The sequence below is a fragment of the Etheostoma spectabile genome, chromosome 6 (genome assembly GCF_008692095.1).
Source record: "Etheostoma spectabile isolate EspeVRDwgs_2016 chromosome 6, UIUC_Espe_1.0, whole genome shotgun sequence".
In the NCBI taxonomy this organism is placed as follows: domain Eukaryota; kingdom Metazoa; phylum Chordata; class Actinopteri; order Perciformes; family Percidae; genus Etheostoma; species Etheostoma spectabile.
Window position 1 is genome coordinate 7,559,275 of NC_045738.1, and position 21,063 is coordinate 7,580,337.

The 21,063-nt window shown below is 40.8% G+C and overlaps 1 protein-coding gene across 4 annotated transcripts in view; it reads left to right on the forward strand.

Annotated features, from left to right (window-relative positions):
• osbpl3b (oxysterol binding protein-like 3b) overlaps positions 1 to 20,603 on the forward strand; it is a 29,266-nt gene extending 8,663 nt beyond the window's left edge. Inside the window, exons 2-23 of one of the 4 annotated variants that reach the window (XM_032519681.1) lie at positions 2,006 to 2,149; positions 5,417 to 5,533; positions 6,155 to 6,208; positions 6,449 to 6,562; positions 6,810 to 6,974; positions 7,119 to 7,242; positions 7,997 to 8,100; positions 8,312 to 8,404; positions 8,487 to 8,646; positions 9,364 to 9,494; positions 10,088 to 10,189; positions 11,362 to 11,499; positions 12,229 to 12,322; positions 12,409 to 12,638; positions 13,274 to 13,411; positions 13,522 to 13,585; positions 13,708 to 13,786; positions 13,939 to 14,083; positions 14,934 to 15,078; positions 15,176 to 15,302; positions 16,328 to 16,450; positions 19,761 to 20,603. In XM_032519681.1, coding sequence (XP_032375572.1) covers positions 2,063 to 2,149; positions 5,417 to 5,533; positions 6,155 to 6,208; positions 6,449 to 6,562; positions 6,810 to 6,974; positions 7,119 to 7,242; positions 7,997 to 8,100; positions 8,312 to 8,404; positions 8,487 to 8,646; positions 9,364 to 9,494; positions 10,088 to 10,189; positions 11,362 to 11,499; positions 12,229 to 12,322; positions 12,409 to 12,638; positions 13,274 to 13,411; positions 13,522 to 13,585; positions 13,708 to 13,786; positions 13,939 to 14,083; positions 14,934 to 15,078; positions 15,176 to 15,302; positions 16,328 to 16,450; positions 19,761 to 19,857 — 2,631 coding nt within the window. In that variant the 5' untranslated portion in view covers positions 2,006 to 2,062 and the 3' untranslated portion in view covers positions 19,858 to 20,603. The remainder of the gene's footprint in view (positions 1 to 2,005; positions 2,150 to 5,416; positions 5,534 to 6,154; positions 6,209 to 6,448; positions 6,563 to 6,809; positions 6,975 to 7,118; positions 7,243 to 7,996; positions 8,101 to 8,311; positions 8,405 to 8,486; positions 8,647 to 9,363; positions 9,495 to 10,087; positions 10,190 to 11,361; positions 11,500 to 12,228; positions 12,323 to 12,408; positions 12,639 to 13,273; positions 13,412 to 13,521; positions 13,586 to 13,707; positions 13,787 to 13,938; positions 14,084 to 14,933; positions 15,079 to 15,175; positions 15,303 to 16,327; positions 16,451 to 19,760) is intronic. The other 3 variants (XM_032519682.1, XM_032519683.1, XM_032519684.1) reach the window with 3 other exon arrangements.
• The last annotated feature ends 460 nt before the right edge of the window (positions 20,604 to 21,063 follow it).

Consider the following 21,063-nt stretch of genomic DNA (forward strand, 5'->3'; position numbering starts at 1 on the left):
AGATAGATAGATAGATAGATAGATAGATAGATAGATAGATAGTGTCTCATAAATCATGGTTGTTGGTAGCTCAGTTTGCGTCTGGGGGCCTCTTTTTGTTTGTCCTGCCACTTTGATCCATTGTTGTGGTTGCATTTTGGTTGTTAAGCTCCATCAGACAGAGCACTGGTGTAGGCTTGGCCGAAGGACGGAGGTTTCACATGACTATGGTATTGTCTGTCTAACATGAGAGGCTGTGGCCATTATGCAGCACAAAGCTTGCGGATGCAGAGCAGGTAATGTGATTAACCTTGCTACTGCTTCAAAGTGGTTGTCAACACGTGACATGTCTGATTCAGCCCAAGAGTTTTTATGATCGTCTAGAAAATCTATTTATTACATTTCAAAAACACTGGGTCAAGTTACGAACCCAGTTTCAGGTTATGTGGGCTTGCTACTGCTTCAAAGTGGTTGTCAACACGTGACATGTCTGATTCAGCCCGACAGTTTCTATGATCGTCTAGAAAATCTATTTATTACACCTTAAAAACACTGGGTCACGTTACAAACCCAGTTGCAGGTTATGTGGGCTTTCGGTATTTCTATTAAGTTTTCTTCTGCAGAGAAAAAACAACCCGAATATTACTTTATATAGCTGACCTGGTGACTGGTTTGTTTTAACCACCACTGAATTATTATTATTCGGGTCCTTCCAATTATGCAGAAACATATACAGTGTATATATTCCCATGGATTACGTCATATATTCTTTAAAATGTGTCAAATATTTTTTATATAAATTAAAACAAATGGTTTTAATTGTATATATAAGGCAGAGTAATGCACATTAGAAACATTTTTTTTGTTTTTTTTGTTTTTTTTTGGTACATGTGCTCAATTTTATCCCCAATGCATAGTAATCAAGTTATACTGTAAGCCGTAAAATTATAAAATACTCAAAAATACTCTTAGTTTCAGCCCAATGCTGCAGCAGTGATCGCAGACCTAATAGTCCACAAACTTAGTACTTCTGTGTGTCCTCAGTAAAGCTGAACTACTGATGTTCGGCTTGATGTCCGACTTGTTCCCACGTGGACCAACATGATTTAAACATCAGCTGTGACAAACTGCCACTCACAGTGAATTAGCTAAACGTGTCTCTATGTGCTGACTGGTACACTAGGCACATCATGTTAATTAGTCTGTGTGAAGTGTGGCAGTTGACTGAGGGTTGCCACAGTTATTTTCACATTCTGTTGACTTGATAATATTACATTCCACTGCATCTTTGCATGTGATGCTTGCCTTTTATTCCCCTGTCACTGAGCTGTGATGGAGATCAGCTACTAAAATACTGAACCATGAGTATTTTCAATAGTATGCTACTTTATACTCATTACACATTAATGCATCAGTAATAATATAAAACAATATATAAAGAATATTGTGGCTGAAACATGTGTATATTTTTTCATTTAATCAAATAATAGTTTAGTTTGTGAAAATGTCACAAAATAGTGGGAAAAAATCCATTACAGAGCATTATGTGACATCTTCAAGTATTTGTTTGTTTTAACCAACGTTACGCTTTGTAGTATTAGTTCTGAGTACTTTGATATTGCTGTTTTGCTACTTTTACTTTGGGTCTGACTACATCTTCCAACACTGCTGTACGTACTAGTGTTTGCTTTAGATTATGATCCTTGAATACTGACAATCCATCACTCTCTGTAAGGGTAAGATTTTAATTATTCAAACATGCGCTCTCATCTCTGTGTAGTCCAATTTATGTCCTCCAGTTTGTCAGTCAATTGTGTTCGCTTATGATGAGAACCCTTCTGTGCAGCTTTTCTTGTTACATCCCATATTCTGCTATGTGAAGATGGAAAAATGAATCACTCTAAATAACCTAATGCATTTTTCAGTGAGGCAGAGCTAAAAGGCTTTTAAATGGCTTGCCTCTTAAAGTCATCTTTCTCTGCACCCTCTCTCCTCCTGACCCCATCTCCACCCCTTCTGCTCTTAGTAAAGGGAATGTTCTTGGTACTCCAGCCTTAGCCTGCACTGGCCAGTCTGCAGCAAGATGGGCTCAGAGGAGCGCAGTTCAGCCATGTCGCAGAAGATGTCACGCAGTAACAGCAGCTCCTCGTCCAAACTCGACAGCCGCCAGGTAACGCACAATAGTGATGACACTATAGAACTCAAAAGTTTAAACTATTTGCTTCTCCACATGCTTTTTTTCTGATTGTTCAGTTTGTGTATTGTGTAACTGCCAGTCCTCAGGGATTTCTGTGTGTTATAGGAAGAGAACGACTTGACTGTAAATGCCTTAACCACACAAACTTCTGCTAATAGGCCCTGCGGTTTTCTCAGATGTTCTTGCAAGGCTCTAATAGGCTCTTAATAAATGCAAGCTGGAGGAGACAGGCTCATCTGAGTCTCTCTTTGCATTTTATATCTTCAACAGCAAGGACCCAATGTTGCCAACTTGAGAGAGACTTTTTCCCTTCCTCAGTATCAGACCTTTACAATCCATGAAATTACTAAAATGCTAAATTGTATAGCACCATGTACAAACTGTTGTTGCATTTGCCCTAAGAGTTTAACTGCAGACAGCAGACACTAGTGGCCCATCACTTTAGAGTAACAACAAATACAGGGACTGACAAAGTCCTTTAAATTAAGTTGATAGGTAAATATTTACTCAAAAACTCTGAGATGTGTGTGAGATGTGTGGATCTTAACTTTCAGATCATCCATAAAATTGAATTAACATCTCCTCAAAGAAAATCTAAGTTGTATTTGTGGTTTTTGGGTTGTTTTCTCACTCAAATGTGTAAATTTGAGGATTATGTTCGAAGTATAAGAAGAATATATCACTTCAAATCTTTCAATTACTGCTGAGCAGTTGGTCAGTGCATTATAAGAATAGTTCAACATTTTGGTAAATATGCTTATTCACTTTCTGCCAAAAAGTTAGGTGAGAAGATTGATACCACTCTCAAATCTGTATGGTAAATATAAAGCTGGAGCCAGGAAATTGTTAGCATAGCTTAGCATAAAGACTGGAGACAGTGGGAAATAGCTCCCAACCAGCACACCTAAAGCTCATACAAAGTGTAAAAACAACAAGTTGGGGTTTTGTGGGGGTTGCTTGACTATTTCTTGGCTGGTTGCAAATTGTCCTTTATTGTAAGGTTTAAACAAACAAGATATAAAATGTGTTAATTAGTGAGCTTTAGAGGTGCTCATAGACAAATTTGTTGGACAGAACTGGGCAAGCAGCTGTTTCCACATATTTCCAGTCTTTAAGCTAAGCTGAGCTAAGTGTCTTCAGGCAAATCGTAGATTTGTGATAACAGTACAAATATGAGAGTGGCATCAACCTTCTCATCTAAATCTCTCAGAAAGAGAGCAATTTCCCAACAATTAACCTGGGTGATAGTTGTAGTTAGTAATGTAGGTTCATGTTTTGATTTTGCAAGGACATGGCTCCTTCCTCACACACAACTTTTTTAAAGCTGCAGCAGGACATACACTATGTTGGACAACTTTGGAAACATTCTTGATTTACAATGTTCTTATGCTGGGAGCTCTCCCTGTAGCATGTCATGTCTTCTTCAGTCATATTTCTACTTTACCTCTGACACTCTCCGTTGACCTTGAAGGGAAATGCCCAGGCAGTGTGTGACACGAATCACTGTGTGACTGTGTCAGTGGGAGCTGTGACGAGCGCTCAGGGAGAGTGAAAAAAAAATCCACAAGCTACACCCTCTCCATCCCCCCACGACCCCTACAGAAATGCAGGTTTCCTGTAGACAGCCTCACCTCCAGCAGTCAGCCTCTCTGACTGATACAGTTTGTTAAGCCAGCACTACTATACACTGCAACATTCAGGGACAACAAACACATTCACCTCAAACCTCTGCCAAGAACTTAAAGTCTCTCTGGATAGCTGTATTATAAACAAAATTTGTACTGTGAGTTTTTGTCCCACTTCGATAAATGTATTAAGTTTATCCTGATCCTAAAAAACTGTATTATCAGCATTACATATTTTGTTCCTGCAACAGTACCCAAATATGTTCTATTTATAATGAAATAATACAGAGAAATGTAGCAAAGCATCATGTTTGGATAGCTGAAACCAGTGAATGTTTTGCATTTGGGCTCCATAAATGACTCAAGCAATTTAGCATTGCACCTACGTACCTGAAGTTGGAGAGTAACATGATTTAGTTTTGACCTCCATAATGTTCCTGGTGTGATTCCAGCTGGGAACCTTCGTTGCATATGAAACCCCATCTATCTCAACGTCTTTCCTGTTCCTATTCATTGTCAAACTGTCAATAAAGATAAAAATAACAAAAGAATTTAAAATTGAAGCAGCACAGAATATTTTGACTTTTATTCTTAAATCAAGCCAAAAAAAATACAGCATCCTAGACTCCCCTCAGGGCATCTCAATATTGTTTTTTATTTGACCCTCCCACGTTCCATGATGGCACCACATTTCTTCCTATGAAAATTGCTCATCGGGTGCATAGACTGAAAAAAACATTCAGATGCAAAACTGGTTGACTTCCTGCTGGCTGTTGCTGTTTTTCTAGTGATTGTGAATGGAGAAAACATATTGTTGAGCATGCGTACATCAAGTGATACTACAATTGTGTGGCCACTATTTAAAAATCGCCCCACAGCCCAGCACTACACCTGGGGGCCCGTCCTACCCTGGTAGATGCCCCTGCCTTTTCTAGCTACACGCCTCTAGTTTCTGTTAAACATGTATAACCCCACAGCCCAAGCCAAGATAATCCTGATGACATCCTCAGGAATCATTTTTCAGACTTTCAGAGTCTAAAAACATTATACAAGCAAAGTATTGTTACACTAATGTAAACTAAAATGAATATAAATCAAAAGTGATGCAATATTTTATGTGTCCACAAAGATGTCACAAACCCCTCTGTTTATGCTGCCTTCCCAGAATTCTCACCACTGAAGTACATGCCAGAGCTATCTGGATTAGTCTATGATGAAATATCACCTTAATCTTTGTATTTGCAGGGGGATTTGGATTTCAGTGTTCTAATCTCAGTCAGGAAATGATTATTGTGAAGAGTTGAGATTAGACAGGTAAGCTAATTTTGTAAATGGGACCATGAGGTGAAAGTAATGTGTAAAGTCGTGGACAACAAAACCTCATAGGGCTGAATTTTCCCTTCTTCTCCCACACTCCCACTGACTGACACTACATTGAAGAAAAGACTTTAACAGCCACAAATTGCCATATGGTTTCTACTTAGGCATTGACTCTGTTATGTTGTTAGTTTTATGTTACCAAACCTTACTGCAACTTTAATCTGCATGTGTGTGCACAAGAGCGTCTGCTAACATGTATCTATCATCTCAGACTTCTAACCATCTGTGCCCACAGGACAGCTGGGAAATAGTGGAGGGTCTGCGTGGAGGCTTCAGCAATGTCCTGGAGCCCCAGAAACAGGAGGGCTACATGTTAAAGAGGAGGAAGTGGCCTATGAAGGGCTGGCATAAGGTATAATTAACCACCTCTGAGGTCCTTAAATGACCCACGTTACCTCGCACTTACTCATCTCTTAGAGTGATGGACTCCATGACATATTTACATGTACTTGACAACTGAACGTCATTACCATTTCCCAGTTTTACCCAGTATCCTTTTCCAAAAAATCTGCTGAGATGTCTCATTTGTGTTTTAAACTAATTGATTTTGCCCACAGAGGAGTCACATGTGACCTGGGTCAGTGACTGTTTACGCTCTGTCTAAAAGCTTTCACTGGGATGATACTACCTAGCTGCATTAGCTGATAGCAAGTAGGTTAATAGAGCTGTATACATTTAGTATTGACTTACAGTCAGAGCATTTCAGGTCTTTGTGCTTTCAACGGATCACCAAAAAAAGTGTAGGAGAAAGATTGCAAAGTGAGGGAAAGAGTAATAAAGGCAGACAAGATGCAAGGCAAGAGCCTGGGAGGACAAACATCTCACTGCAGAGACATTAACAACATTCATTAACAAGAGGCAGACTCTGTCATCATCATAGCGTCATGACAGTGATTTCAGACTTGCTGTCAGGAATATTTCATATCATCCCGGCTGCATCTCATTTTCTCATTGTCCTCCTTTCTCCCTACAGAGATATTTCTTTCTGGACAAGGGCATCCTGAAGTATGGAAAGTGCAGTGCAGATGTGAGTACAAAACCCTGCTGGCTGTATACTATGTGGTTACAAAAGATGACAAAGGACACTTTGTGTCATGTTGTACTGCTGGCTGTCTTTCCCAGAATATCTATATGTGCCTATGTCCACAAAAAGCCCTCATTCCCTTACAATCTCATTGTCATTGACAGGAATCACACGGTGCACTTTACCTGCCGATCTCACATAATTATGTATCAGCCATGCGTGTGTGTTGACTTTGCCTTGCAGATTGAGAAAGGAAAACTGCATGGCTGCATTGACGTGGGCCTCTCAGTCATGGCCATTAAGAAGAAAGCCAAGTGCATCGATCTTGATGCTGAGGAAAACATCTATCACCTGAAGGTAAACCGCAAGGCTAATTAATGTAAAGCATTCCCTACAGATTTACAAAAAGTGATGTTAAACATGGATTACTCAGATTATTCCCTTTTGATTCCTGGAACAGATGCTAACATTAAAAATACTTTAGAATGACCGTATGTGTTGTATATGTGGGTGAGGGAGAATTACAGTACTTGTGTGTTTTCTCACCTTCACGCCTCCGCCGCCTTACTTGTCCTTGAGTTGATTTCTGATATCTGCTCTGCAGATTAAGTCACAGGAGCTGTTTGATGAATGGGTTTCCAAGCTGCGTCACCATCGGCTCTATCGGCAAAATGAGATTGCCATGTATCCTACTGAGAAGTCCTTCTACTATCCCCACTACCCATCCCCAAACTCTCCTAGCATGGCGGAGACAGCCTCTATTAGAAAGGTATACCTGTGCACACTGTTACTGGAAATGTTAAGTTGTTAATGTTATGTCTTACATTTAAGATAGCAATTCACTAAATGCTTTCAGCTCTGCTTCTACGCCAATTGTTATTGGACTGACCTTTGAGTCTGTTTGCTCTTTCAGTGCATGTCTATGCGAAGGCAGTCCACAGTGCATTCTGCAGGAGCCTTCCCTTTAAGCTGCAACAGCCAGGCCAAAGTAGCTGCCTGGCTCCAGTCGTCTGACGACATGGACAAGTGCTCCAAAGGTGAGGCAGTAGAACTGACTCTCATGATTTTTCAAAGTTTCTCCACACCCAGTAATATTCTAAAGCACTTCTCAATACGATTTTATGTGACTTCCCTCCTGTCTCTTTGTTTCTAAGCAAGATGATAAAATGTAAATATCTGATTTGGCTGAGAGATAAGAACCATTGGTTACATTTTTGTTATTTCCATCCACTTATTTAGTGTGCATGAAGGTTTGTGATCTATTTAGAGCCTGCTATTACAGTAAAGCTGCCATTGAGATTAAAAGAGGTAGGTGATCTAACCTTGATAAGTCTAACTTTTTAATTTTTCAAATGCTTCAGTTAATACTAATACATGTGTCTGCCTGTTGTCTTATTTGCAAGTAAGATAGGACTGGCATGGTGTTGTTCTTTATTTAAAAAAAGGAAGCTGTTGATTATGTAAAAACGGTATATCTCAGTTTTCATTCATTGGGATCCTGATGATGTGTCAACATTTTCCCCTGCTACTAAGTAAGAAGTTTTGCTTTTCTAAACTAGAAACTTAAAAAAAAATTAACTGAAATGTACACAATAATCCACTTTTTTAAGTGAGTAACTTGTGTGTACTGTCCTTTGTCCCTATGAACATAAAAGTCTTGGGTGTCACTGTAACCGGCACATGCAAGTGTTTCTGCACTACTCCTTTCTGATACCTTTTCTCTTTCTTTTACTCTCTTCATGCTTCTTAACCTTCTTATCTCAATGCTAATCTTTTTCTTCCTCTCAACAGATTTGTCAGTCTGTGAGGCCTACCTGCTCGACCTCAACCACCTGCTTCAGAGTATGGAAGTCCTGCACCGTACCTATTCTGCTCCATCTATCCAAGCACTGCAGGTCAGCACTTTATTCCTGATTCATTTCACCTTTACATGTAGAGCCATGCTGAATCACATCTAAATTACTAGATGACTCTGGTTTTTATGCAATTTAACTTGTTTTATTCGCCTTTTATTATTTCTCTTTTTTTTTTGCCCTCAAGTTATTTGCTACTAAATATAGAATACTCTCTGTCACAACCATCAGTATCTTCCTTTATGTTCACTAGACAGCTACATTTGACAGCCCCAAGAAGGAAAAGAGACTACCAAAGAAATGGCGCAGTAAAAACTACAACAAAGATGTCAAAACAACTCTGCAGGTAAACATTGTGACAGTGTGATCATATTTAATATTTTTTTGAATTAGTCCCTTCAAACTCTACTTCTCCCGCTCTACTGTAGGTACCCAGCTGCATCTCCTCTGGCTCTATCCGCCTGCACGCTTCTAACCCTAACCTCTCCACCGCTGCACTCGCCAATGATAAGGCTGACACTGAATCCTTGGATTCTACTTTTGACGTGGCCAAGCTTCAGGAGGACTTCTGCCGCGTTGCCACCAACTGTGAGTAAAATACTATGAGCTAATGTTTTTACAAAAATTTCACAATTGCACAAAAATCTGTCTGCCTGCATCACTATTTCATGACAGTACTGGCAAGGTGTTGTTGTTTATAACAAATTAATGTGACAATGGTGCAGCCATGGCAGCTATTGCTTACTGATAAACTTTTTACATTCGTTAGAAGTTTGATGATGTGCCCTGTCAGTATGTCCACTAGTCTTTGCTTAGTGAGTATTTTACATTTTGTAAACCACAAAGCTTGGCAAATGAAATTTATATTCATACAGCTGATACTTAACATCGTGGCATAATAGAATGATTTATGTTTTACATAATGGAATTACAATTCCCACTTTTTCTGTAAAATCGGTTTAAAGTTTTCCCCAGAGAACAGCTTTTAATTCTGCGGGCATTTCAGCTGACACATTAATGCGTTTTAACATTTTTAAGCTAAGGATGTGTGATGAGATTAATCAATTTTATATTACTAGCGCTTTCAACAACTTAGATTCCCAAGCACCTATTGTGAAGTGCATGGTAAAATGAACATCATAAAACAAAGATTGTGGCTTGCTGGGTGATAGTAGGTTTTACACTTGTTCCATTTTATTAGAACCACGTGATAGACTGTAGCCTATCCACTGTGACTGGATCTGCATTACACTGAAATAAACACTAATTTGTTTGCCGTTAAAGCTTCCCTCTTTTTTTCTGCAGTGTATGCAACCATGAAGACATCCTTAAGTTCACTAACATCTGAAAGAGAGAGATTAAAACAATGCTTGGACCATGAAACAATTCCCCCTACATCACCTCAGGTTGTTGGTTTGAAGAACGCACTGGCAACAGTAAGTAAAATAACACAAACTCACACAGTTAAAATAAGTTAGGTATTACACTTTCTTTTAGACTGGTACACTCCCCTCAGATGCCGTGTCCTCCCACACCACTTGTCAGGCGTGACACATTGTCAAGCCTCTTAGAGGGATTACCAGCTGCGGTGTGATGTCTGCCCACCTGAACATGACCATGTTCAACAGTCATGTTTCCTGTGGCTGCTGCCTCCCACCCAAAAGCCTGTTTTATTTTCTACTTTGAGGGTTAAACACACTCATTGTCATGCTGACTTGTTTTGCCACAGTAGAGCCTCTGCGCTGTCTATGCCAACATGTTTCTTTGACTTTAAATGATGGGTGTTTGCTTCTACCTACTGTACCTCCACCTCAAATAGACTCAGTAATGGGTGAGTAATAGTTTGGACTCCTGTGGCTTCCTGTCTGATGTCTGCAGTTATCCCACATATAGGTCTCAATAGAAAAGATAAATAGGATGTGTTACTGAACAGTTTAAGTAGTAAGGAATTCATTTCAGCTTTCAGTATTTAAGGCATTAGTGGTTGGGTGTGTGCTATAAACAATGTTTATGCTGGTTATGTTTCCAGGCTTTAGCCCAGAACTCAGAGCTGAGAGAGCGCCTGTGCAAGATACACGCAGAATCCCACATCGTAGAGCCCACACTAATAAATCTCACTGCCCCTGTGCAGGTGGGTGCGGGAATGCACTCTACTCTACCCCCTCCCCCCTACACCCATCATGATGATTATTATTATATCCGTCTTTATTTTCATCCCACACAGTCTTGACTTTGCCACAGAATGAATGAGCTGTACTCTCCATCCAATTCAGATTCAACAAATGTTATTTTCCTCCTCACCCCCTCACTAGACTCACTTTCTTTCATAATGACAATGACTATAGAAAAAAATCTTAAATTAAAACTTTTTAGGGAACACAGCCCCCTCAAATGAGTTAAATTTTCATTATTTGCTTCCTCTCAGCCCCGTGGTTGTGTCTCACGATCACATGGCTCAGAGGAAGACTACCTGTCACATTATCGTCTCCTGCAGTAAAGGAAGTTCTTTGCTCCCTTAAGCAGATTTGCTGACCAGAGAGTGTGAGCTGATCTATTTAATCGTGTCCCTGGAAATTTGTTTAAACACACGGTGCAAAACTAATGTGCCTCCTCTGAGATTATCTCCGGGCTAATTAATCAGCTTCAGCAAAGGATGGAGGGGTGTGCTCACTTCCATGTGTGGCTCTGTGGAAAGCACTTTTTGTTTGTAATTGGTTACATGTTTTAAATTGTTTTCAGAAGAATTATATGAATGCTATGAATCCATTTTGAATGTGCATCTTGTTCAATGTCAACCTCTTGCCAGACAGAAGAGTTTGTGTGTACACCTATTGCACACTTGCACTTTTGACTGTTTCTGGATGGTTCTCACAGGTATACATTGTTATACAGTCTCTAGAAAAAGATTTGATTGGTACAATATATTCTCAATATGTGAAATTGGTTCTACCTTATACAAATTTCAATTCTGAAGAAAGAAAGTATGGCCTGTTTAGGCTGTTAAACACTCAAACAATGGCACATTAACATGTTGCTGTGTATTAAAAAGAAAGAGACTCTTTGCACTTTGTTACAAAATGTTTTAATTCAATTGTCTCTAAATGTCTATAAGCATACATGAACTTGAAAAGATGACTGTCTTTCAATGTATTGCATATTGGATGTGTGTTGTGATACTCTCATTATCCACACATTGTGATTGTATTGTATTCTGAATTACCCTGTGATTGCCGCCCCTTCTGGCTATGATGATGTTGCCCTTTTCCTGTTTTTAATTATAGCTATGAACACTGTGTCTCCTAGAAACAGGACTCTGTTGATGAATCCCGTCCCCTCGTACACCAAGTGTCCAATGAGAGCAGAGCTTCAATTACAGAGTCTTTGTCCGAGTTCTTCGATGCACAGGAAGTTCTGCTGTCCGCTAGTTCCTCTGAAAATGAAGTGAGAGCTAAACTGTTACAATTAGCAGTTTTACTAATGTGTCTGTTACTCAGAATCAGCCAGTAGCATAAACTGACATTTAGAGCTGCAAAATGGAATTATATTTATTGTTGATGTTATGTAATTTTAGACTGGGTAAACGCTGCACACTCTGCCAGCGATTTGATTTCGCCATGTTCAATCTCAAATCTATTGAGGTTGGCTTGGTCTGGTGATAGCCAGACCAATGTAATTTGTCTTGTTAGCATCAAATTTAAAAATAAAAAAGAGCTGTATGATAAAATGGAGTAAAAAACTGACCCAGACAGAAATTACCACCAGATGTTCTAAATTGATTTATTATCATCCAACATTTCATCAAATTTCTATGAAAAATGTTTTTAACTTTTAAGTATATTATGACAGTTCAGTGTTGTTCAATTCCAAATAGAAAAACGTGCCTTTAACCTAACATCGCCTTCGAACAAAGTTTCAGTTTCCTTTTTCTTCAATGTTCATGCAGCTTGATCCGATAGCAGCTGGAGTGGAAGAAATGAGAAAATGGCAGTTAATTATTTTAATCTAAAAATACAGAAAGTCGTGGTGCAAATTAGTTAACAGGTCCGAAGGGACCATTCATCTCTAATACAGTATATTTTCTGCTGAAGTGACAGAATGTTGAAAGAGACCTGCCCATTCTGCATGTTGTATTCAAAATGTATCTATTTACTAAATTGATGTTTTTTTTAGGTATCTGAGGATGACTCTTATATTAGTGACGTTAGTGACAACATTTCCATGGACAACTTCAGCAACGAGACAGAAACTGAGAGACCAAACTCAGGTAAATGTGTCAGAGAGCTACAGTATAGGACATAAACTGTGTGCTGGATTCAATAAATCTAGACCTCCTACACCATCTGTTGCCAGGCTTTGTCCTTCATCAGCGCAGATCCTGCCTACCCTCGCCCAGCCCCAACAACAGCAACATCAGCTTGTGGAACATCCTGAGAAACAACATCGGCAAAGACCTGTCCAAAGTGGCGATGCCTGTGCAACTTAATGAGCCGCTCAACACACTGCAGAGACTGTGTGAGGAGCTGGAGTACAGTGAGCTGCTCGACAAGGCTGCTAACACACAGGACCCTTTTGAACGTATGGTGAGATTGCAAATTCACTGTTTGCTGTTTGAGTGTGTGTGCAGAGTACTTACTAGCTGACTGCTGGCAGAGGTATTGTCCAGTGCTAACATGTGTGCCAGCCCTGCCTATTACACATTATGTGGGAGAAACCCTAATCTCTGCCTGCAGATTTCCAGCATAAAGATTTTTTCCTCTTTCACTGTTTCACTTTTATTCACATTTGCATATACTGACTTTGGAGTGATGGAGTTTGTTGTTTGAATTGTGTTCACTTTTGTGTGGGAGGTGTAGAGATACATCCTGTGGAGTTGCCTAGTTATAAAGAACAAATGTGCCATGTACAGTATATAAATGGGAAATGAATAGCAGCTGAAGTTGGTGTCAGCTCCAATCTTTGGCCTCACATTATGATGTTGAAGTAATTATCAATGCTCTCTTGGCTCACTGCAACTGCAGTTACACTGCTCATTACAGCATGTAGATAAATGAACTAATAATATGCGGTACTTTAAAATAATGATACAGCTGAGTTAGTTTAATGTGCTGAGGATGTCTTTTTTATTCTTGCTCCACCACAGTCAAGGTGACTCATTATTTTGTAATAAAAAATGATAAATTAAGCACTACTAACTGTATTGTTTATCTTTGTGCAGGTATATGTAGCTACGTTTGTTGTATCAGGCTATGCATCCAGCTATTACAGAACTGGGGGAAAGCCTTTCAACCCTGTCCTGGGTGAGACATATGAATGTGACAGGCCAGATAAAGGCTTGCGATTTGTTGCAGAGCAGGTATGCATGAATACCAATTTGTGTACTATTTACAATCCCATTATTCCAATTACAATGCATTGAAGCAGTCATTGAATCAATTTACCAACCCAGTTGTTTCACATCGCCAGGTCAGCCATCACCCACCCATCTCAGCTTGCCATGCAGAGTCCAAAAACTTCATCTTTTGGCAAGGTAGTGGAAAATAGAAATCAGTCTAATCCATTGTCAGTACCTTTTAAAGATTGCAGTAGTAGCTGGTCATCCACAATAAATGTTAATGTGTATATTTGATTTTCTTCTGATTGATTTTGTAGATGTGAGGTGTAAGAACAAGTTCTGGGGCAAGTCAATGGAGATTATTCCTGTTGGTACCACTCATGTAACTTTGCCAGGGTGAGTCTCATCTGCATAATTTACTATAGGACTGGACAGATACACACATACACACAGACTTGACAAACCACTGGCTGTGTCAAATAAGAAGCCATGTCAACAGCTGTCAAGTTAAAAAGAAATGTTTTTTTTTTATAACATTTTTTTTCTAGATTTGGGGACCACTATGAATGGAACAAGGTGACGTCCTGCATCCACAACATTCTCAGTGGACAACGCTGGATTGAGCATTATGGGGAGATCTCCATCAGAAACTCCAGTAGTGATATGTGTCAGTGCAAGATCACTTTTGTTAAGGTGAGGCAAACATTAAAAAGGTAAACGTTATATATAGTACATTTATACAGGGCTGCACCCACCCTAATGGCCCCCATTACCACCTTCAACAACTTTTTCTGATGGTATGCTTTTTGAGGGCCTTATTATGCTAACAAGGAGTGCTATACACTTAAGCTACACAAGACCTCCATTTACATTTCTCATGACAAATGTATTCTTTATTTTGTAAATGTGACACTCAAGGCTAAATTATGCTACTCTGCCAGGTACTGCAAGACAAGACATTATTTGCATATATATTTATTTGTATAGTATCTTTTAAACACAAATGCTGAAAAGGTCTCTTGCAGTCAAAAATATCCAACACTGTAAAATAGTGTTAAATAAGGCACAAAATTGAAGTAAGATCCAGGTCTTTAATACTGTAATGCTTTCATTCTGTATTTTTGTGTTGATAAGCATCCCTTTGGGAACCTTGGTGGGTTTAATCAAAAAAGCCTACAAGCATTGAAGAGAGCATTTTTCCATATATATAAGTCCCACGTAATCTCCAGTAAATGCCTCAATGTTTTAGTGTTTTAAGTATGGAAGTATTTACTGAGAGGAGAAGGTTAATTGTGTTACTGTGTGTCCATTTGAAAAAAAAATCCTGAAGCTGTGAAGGGTAGCAAGTCCAGACATGTCAGAATGTATTATTACTCATCTTCCATAAAACACACCAGCTCAGCAACACAGCTGGGGCTTGGGATGGTTTAATCAACAGCAACATCTGCTGACTGCAAGAGGACATGATCACCATACCTGCTTTGTCTATTCATGACCACTTATAATACTATGTTCTTCCCCCACTGCGAATTCTTTTTCGCAGGCCAAATACTGGAATTCAAGTGTGAATGAGGTGGAGGGAGCTATCACAGATAATAAAGGGAAGGTCATCCACAAACTCTTTGGAAAGTGGCAGGAAGCAGTTTTCTGTGGAGACCCACCCTCAGCCACGTGCATCTGGAGAGCAAGTATGACATCTTTCATAAGAATGCACTGAACGCCTTGTTGTGCATATCTCCCTAAGACAGTACCTGATGCAGTGGATTTTATTTATTTGCGATGTAGATGCAATGCCAGTAGACCTTGAGCAGTACTATGGTTTCACCAAGTTTGCTATTGAACTGAACGAGCTGGACCCATCCCTGAAACCGCTGCTACCACCCACAGACACTAGACTACGTGTGGATCAAAGGTACGTTCGTGCACGTTATTAATGTTTTTTAATAATCTTGATAGTAAATAAATGCAACAAACAATGATTTATTAAACATATTTTAGATTAGTAACACTATTTTAAGTGGGGTAAAAGATTTTGAAAAACCTGGTTCAATAGTAATAGATTTCCTCCAGAGAATCATCATCTGACATCTGATTTTTTTTTAAACAGCACTGTCAGTGAATATCTGTGAACCTAGTATCAACTGACATCACGGATCTCCATCATATCCTCTTGACACACTGTTTTGAAAAATGTCCACCCAACCCTTTGATCAAAATAGTACAAAGATAGACACATCAATACTCATGTTAAGAATAGTAAGTAACTGCAGAGCCTTTCAGATTAATCAAACTAATTTTAGCTCACACCTTTTTAAGGTTTATAAGTCTCTAAACACTTCTGCCACAAGGTGCCACAGAAAGAAGAAGCACATTGCCATGAAAGTAAAAAAATTGCTCCGTTGCAAATTCTGCTCTTTTCAGCCAGATGTCCCGTTACCTTAGGCTTTCTTTGTATTGGAATTTTAAACTCTGTTTGAGTTATGAGGAATATGGTTAACTGCTTCTCAAATCTCTGCAGGGTAAGGCAACTTGCTAGACTATCTGAGTTTTCTGAACAACCTTTGAACATGTTCCCCCATAACAATTTCCTTCCCAAGGCTATTTTGCAGAGGCGCCTTGGCTACGCTCGGCCTTAGCACCCCCAAGACAATTGTGCTTGGTTTAAAGAAATGCCAATAAACCTGAGCATGTTTTTCTCCCATTACGGAATGCTGTGTGGACTAGCCAGACCCTCCTCCGCGATGATGTGGCGGAAGGTCTGGCAAAGCGCATCTAATCCTTTAGTATCCTAAATTAGGTATTTTCATGTTTCTCCATAATTAGGTTATCTTTCTGTAATGATGCAAAACCAAAGAACATGAGAGAAGTTTAAATTTGAATATTACAGATTAATGTTTTACCATGTTTGCATAATTAATGTGTCTGTCTTACTGGCAGACTGTTGGAGGAGGGGAACTTGGAGACTGCAGAGGAGCAGAAGCAGAGGATTGAACAGCTGCAGAGAGAGAGACGGAAAATCCTGGAGGACAACAAAGCAACACATCAACCTAAATTCTTCAGGTAGCCTAAATATCCAGATCTGTTCGTTTTTCACAAAGAAAGTAATTTATGAAAAAGTGAGCATGTCTGTTCTTAAAAGGATATTTTACCGCTGGAAAGATAAATATATATTTAAATTGGGTCATTTATGTAGTGGAAATGTTAATGTTTTTAGAAATTTCAGTGCCTTCTAGACCGAGAAAAGCCAGAAAATGTATTTTTGGCTCATGTGGGTGAAAGACAACAACTCCCAGAATGCAATTGCTTCCCCTCCCTACGAGTCCACGTAGGGATGTGTGTGAATGGTGATTGATTCCTGTACTATGTAAAAGCACGTTGAGTAGTTGTTAAGACTAGAATATCTCTATATATCTCTATACAAACAGAGTGGACCCGTTGCTCAGCTCCCATTTTTTCTTCAAGCTAGCTGTATGAACACAATCGCAACTTCCAGCAGTGCTCGCATCTGCCCCTCCTGCCAGACCTGCTATATCTGTTATCCCTGTATAACACTGTAACCCACGCCCACGCCTCTCTCCCTCCAGGACCAGGTATGTCCTCAGGTCAATGACCCGTCACACCAGTGTGCAGCCCAGAGCCTTGCGCCACAGAACAATATAGCTTTGTCCCCGCCATTGCCACAATTCTGGGAGCTCTTCCTCCAGAGCTAGCAACGGAGATTGGCAAAACTATGACCGCCCTTCTCACCCTGACCACGGCATCCACGGTGGTGTTGTCTAGAGTCAGTGTGGCAGACTGTGGCCCAGCAAAACATCTTGCTCCACATGTTGCCGCTACTGTACGGCCCCATAGTTTCCGATGGATTATTTGGACCCCGCTTACTGACAGCCATAGCCCACCTTCACCAAGCGGCTGAAGACGCTGAATGGCTTTAAAGGCTTGGCTCTTGGAAGGTTGGCTTCTCCATAACAGGAGCCACAGCGCCCTCACCATGACAACCATCATAATAGGAAGCACGCCACAGACTCTGCTGCAGCGGCGTCTTCTCAGGCTTCGACTTCTGCTCCTCAGCCTCCCCCACAATAACAGCAGGCTTTGCAGAGCCGGAGGACCATGAAGGCGGCCCCTGCCTGGTCTAACCCACCTTCCGAGCCACCCATCAAACAAAGGTGACAGTGGGAACAACAGGATGCGGGGAACGCCTGTCCCTCCGTGGTTGAGCTCTGGGAACAAAATGGCCCTTTTAAGGATCACTTCCAACCATCTTAAGAGCAGTTTACCCCCAACCAAACAGCCCTTATTCCCACTGAACATTGCACTGACAACATGACATGACGTTTCCCACACAAGCACACACCAGCCCGCCGCTACACGTGGAGCTTTATTGCTCTCTCGCTATGCAGACAACGGGTACAAGCGCCTACCCTTTATAAACGCCGCCGCCCGAGCACCCGTCTCCTTCCGGCTATGCCGGTGAGATAGGGGAAACAATAAGCCGGGAGCTGTTTCCGTCCCACAAGTTTTTCGCCTGCAAGCTCTGGGTTTTGCCACAAATTGGCGAAAAAGCTCTCTAGTCTCTGCACAACCAATAGTTTATCTGGGCGTGGACATAAACTTGATTGTCATGAGAGCCAGGCTATATGCGCCAAGGCAAGACCCACTGACCTCTCTGTTGTCCCGCATCACGCCACACGCCACAGTGGCAGTGCTGTCTTTGATGCGTCTCCTGGACATGATGTCCGCGGGACATGTGGTTGTTCCCCTGGTTCTCTTCCACATGAGGAAAATCCAGAGGTAGTTTCATCGGCAACCCCTCGATCCTAAAAATAGCCCCGTGCCTCCTGCTGTGGGCCCACAGCCATCTGCTGTCCCTCAAAGCGGTTTACGCGTCCCCTCGATGTGGACGCCTTCTCCCATCACCCCTGGCCCAAAACCCTCCTATACGCTTTCCCCCCGGTCCCTCTGATCCCTTGCATCCTGGAGCGCATCCAGGAGGAGAATCTGTCAATCATTCTGGTGGCACCAGGGTGCACGAGCGCATCCCGGTTCCCGACCCTCATTCAGCTGCTGGCGGCCTCGCCCTGGCAACTCCCATGGCTCGAGGACGCGCTATCACAGCTGAATGGTGAGATATTTTACACCCCGGTGATAACCCAGCGGCTGTGGGGCTGGTTGTAGGGCTGCCCCCAGCTGTGGTGCACACCATCCAGGGCGCAAGAGCCCCCTCCACTACAGCATGTTACGCAGGGCGCTGGTCTGCTTTCTAGCGCTGGTACACAACAACAAGTGTTGATCCCACATGATTTGGCTCTGTCCACAGTCAAATCCTACGCGGCAGCCATCTCATCCTGCAACGAAGGCTATGGCAAGAGGATTTTTGTGCACCCCCTGGTGAAGCATTTCCTGAAGGGGGTCAGGCAACAGAGACCGGCTGTGTGCTCTCTCACCCCGCAATGGGGAAGCCTCCTTTCAAGCCCTTGACACAAGCGTTTCTCAGGATGCTGTCATTAAAAACGACACTTCTACTTGCTGGCAATGTATTACATCAGCTTCACCCTATCCCAATAGTGTAGACCTTAGGGGGCGAAGCCTATAGGAAAGGAAATCTTCACGAATGCGCTTGCGCGAAGGGATAAACACAATAGCCCTTAGAGGGCTACGCCTATACTACAGAATCTGGAGTTACAATACGTAACTATTGTTTATTGTGTAATGAGCGGACACTTGTAAGCAGGATAGATTGGAAAGGTGGCCAGCTAGCATTAGCTTTCCACCTAGCTCAAACTCTTCTCCTTGTTTTGCGTTTTCGCTTTCACCCACACCGCTTTCAATGTCCCCTTACCCGGCTAGTGGCATTGAGCAACAGCGCAGGCTGAGATGCTGGTCTCAAAGCTCACATAGCGTGTCCAGAATTCCCTCTGTAAAAAAGTTTCCTGCATATTCTCTGATCTGCACCAATGTATCCCGGTGGTACACATGTGCGGTAGTTTGAATGCACATAATTGTTGTAAAGGTTTGCTGCTGAAAAAAGAGAGCCTGTTAAGTTTAGCATCAAGATGACTGACACTCAATTTACATCAAGTAGTGACAGTCCCACCCCCTATGGGCAAGTTGAAAACATGCGGAACTAGCAAGCTATAGTCCATAGCCTCTTGGCAAAAATTCCTCCCATGAGGCAGAGCAACGATTTTTGCATCATTTTAGGTTTTTTCCAGTAAGAATAGAGAGAAGAAACGTCTCAAAGGGGCATGAGGGAGGGAAGCATGGTCATTTGAAAATACTACCGGGTTTCTACTGATAAAAAGATTAATGCTAATCGGTGAAGTATCCTTTTAATACTAAATACTTAATACTTACTTATCTACTACAGGAGGTCAAAGGATGATACCTGGGTGAGCAACAACACATACTGGGAGCTAAGGAAGGACCCTGGCTTCTCCCAAATAGATTTCCCTACGCTGTGGTGACCCCTGAACTGCAGAACTCACACATTTTGACCTGCACAGCCTCTACTGTGATCCAAGCTGGGTTCTGGTGATATCCCATCCTTACCATCCACATTCAGTGCAGTTCATCAAAGTTAATGCCTTAATAGAAAGTGCTTATGTAAGTTGTGAAAAAATGTTTATGCAAACATATAATGATAATGTTGATACATTTAGGCAAATTTTGCCCATATTTTCACTTGGATATGTTACACTGTATCACCAAAACTGAGAAAATGAAAACTACTTGGTATAAAGGATGACAAATCCTTTTCATAACTTGTCTACATTAGCTTAAAATGTATTAAACAACGGGTCACTTTAGCTGTCGTCTTATCATGGACATTCTCTACCTCTGAGATCATCTAGCCTTGATATGCCATTGATAAAGTGTACACATCCAATATTTATTCTGCACCTGCCTGATGCCTTACTTGTTGTACTCATATTGTTTAATTTATTTTTGTTGCATCTCTGAGATCTTTTATTTTAAATGTATGTTTTGTAAGGAAGAGCAAACTATAATTGTTCAAACAATCTTTAAATCCTTAAAAGTAATTACTGCTTTTTGCTATGACTGTCTGAATGATTGTGCAACTATGAGCAGCAGTAGCAACCATTTTTCACTCTATATATTGCACCATTATCTACCTGGACCATGGTCTTTGGGACCAAAATTGTCCAAAACTATGCTCCATGAGCTCAAATAAAATCTCTGATGCTTTCTTTTTGTGGAGTCATTTGTGGTTGTTAATTTGAAACACTGAAAGCTATGAACCTGACCGTTATCGTAATCTGCACTTAACTGAGATACTGACTGACAACTCTGTCGTAAATGTCAGTTAAATTTCCCAACAGGAAAAGAGAAAACTGGAGGAAGGAGGAAGTTCATTTTGTGCTTTCAAAGCAGCACCATTCTTCTTCTTGCTGCTATCATGTTATTGTGAGCAAGAGGAACATCCGTGAAAGTTAAGTTTAGTTAGCTGTGGTACTTTTGGCAAAGCCTAATTCTCTCAATATTTTATATTATTAATATAGAATATTAATAATATTATTATTATTATTATTATTATTATTTTAATGTTGTTTTTTGCATGTTCAAATAAACTATTAAACAAAAAAAACAAAACAAAAATGATATACTTTTTCCATATGGATGCAGTTTTTGGGCTCCTCCCACCATGGTAA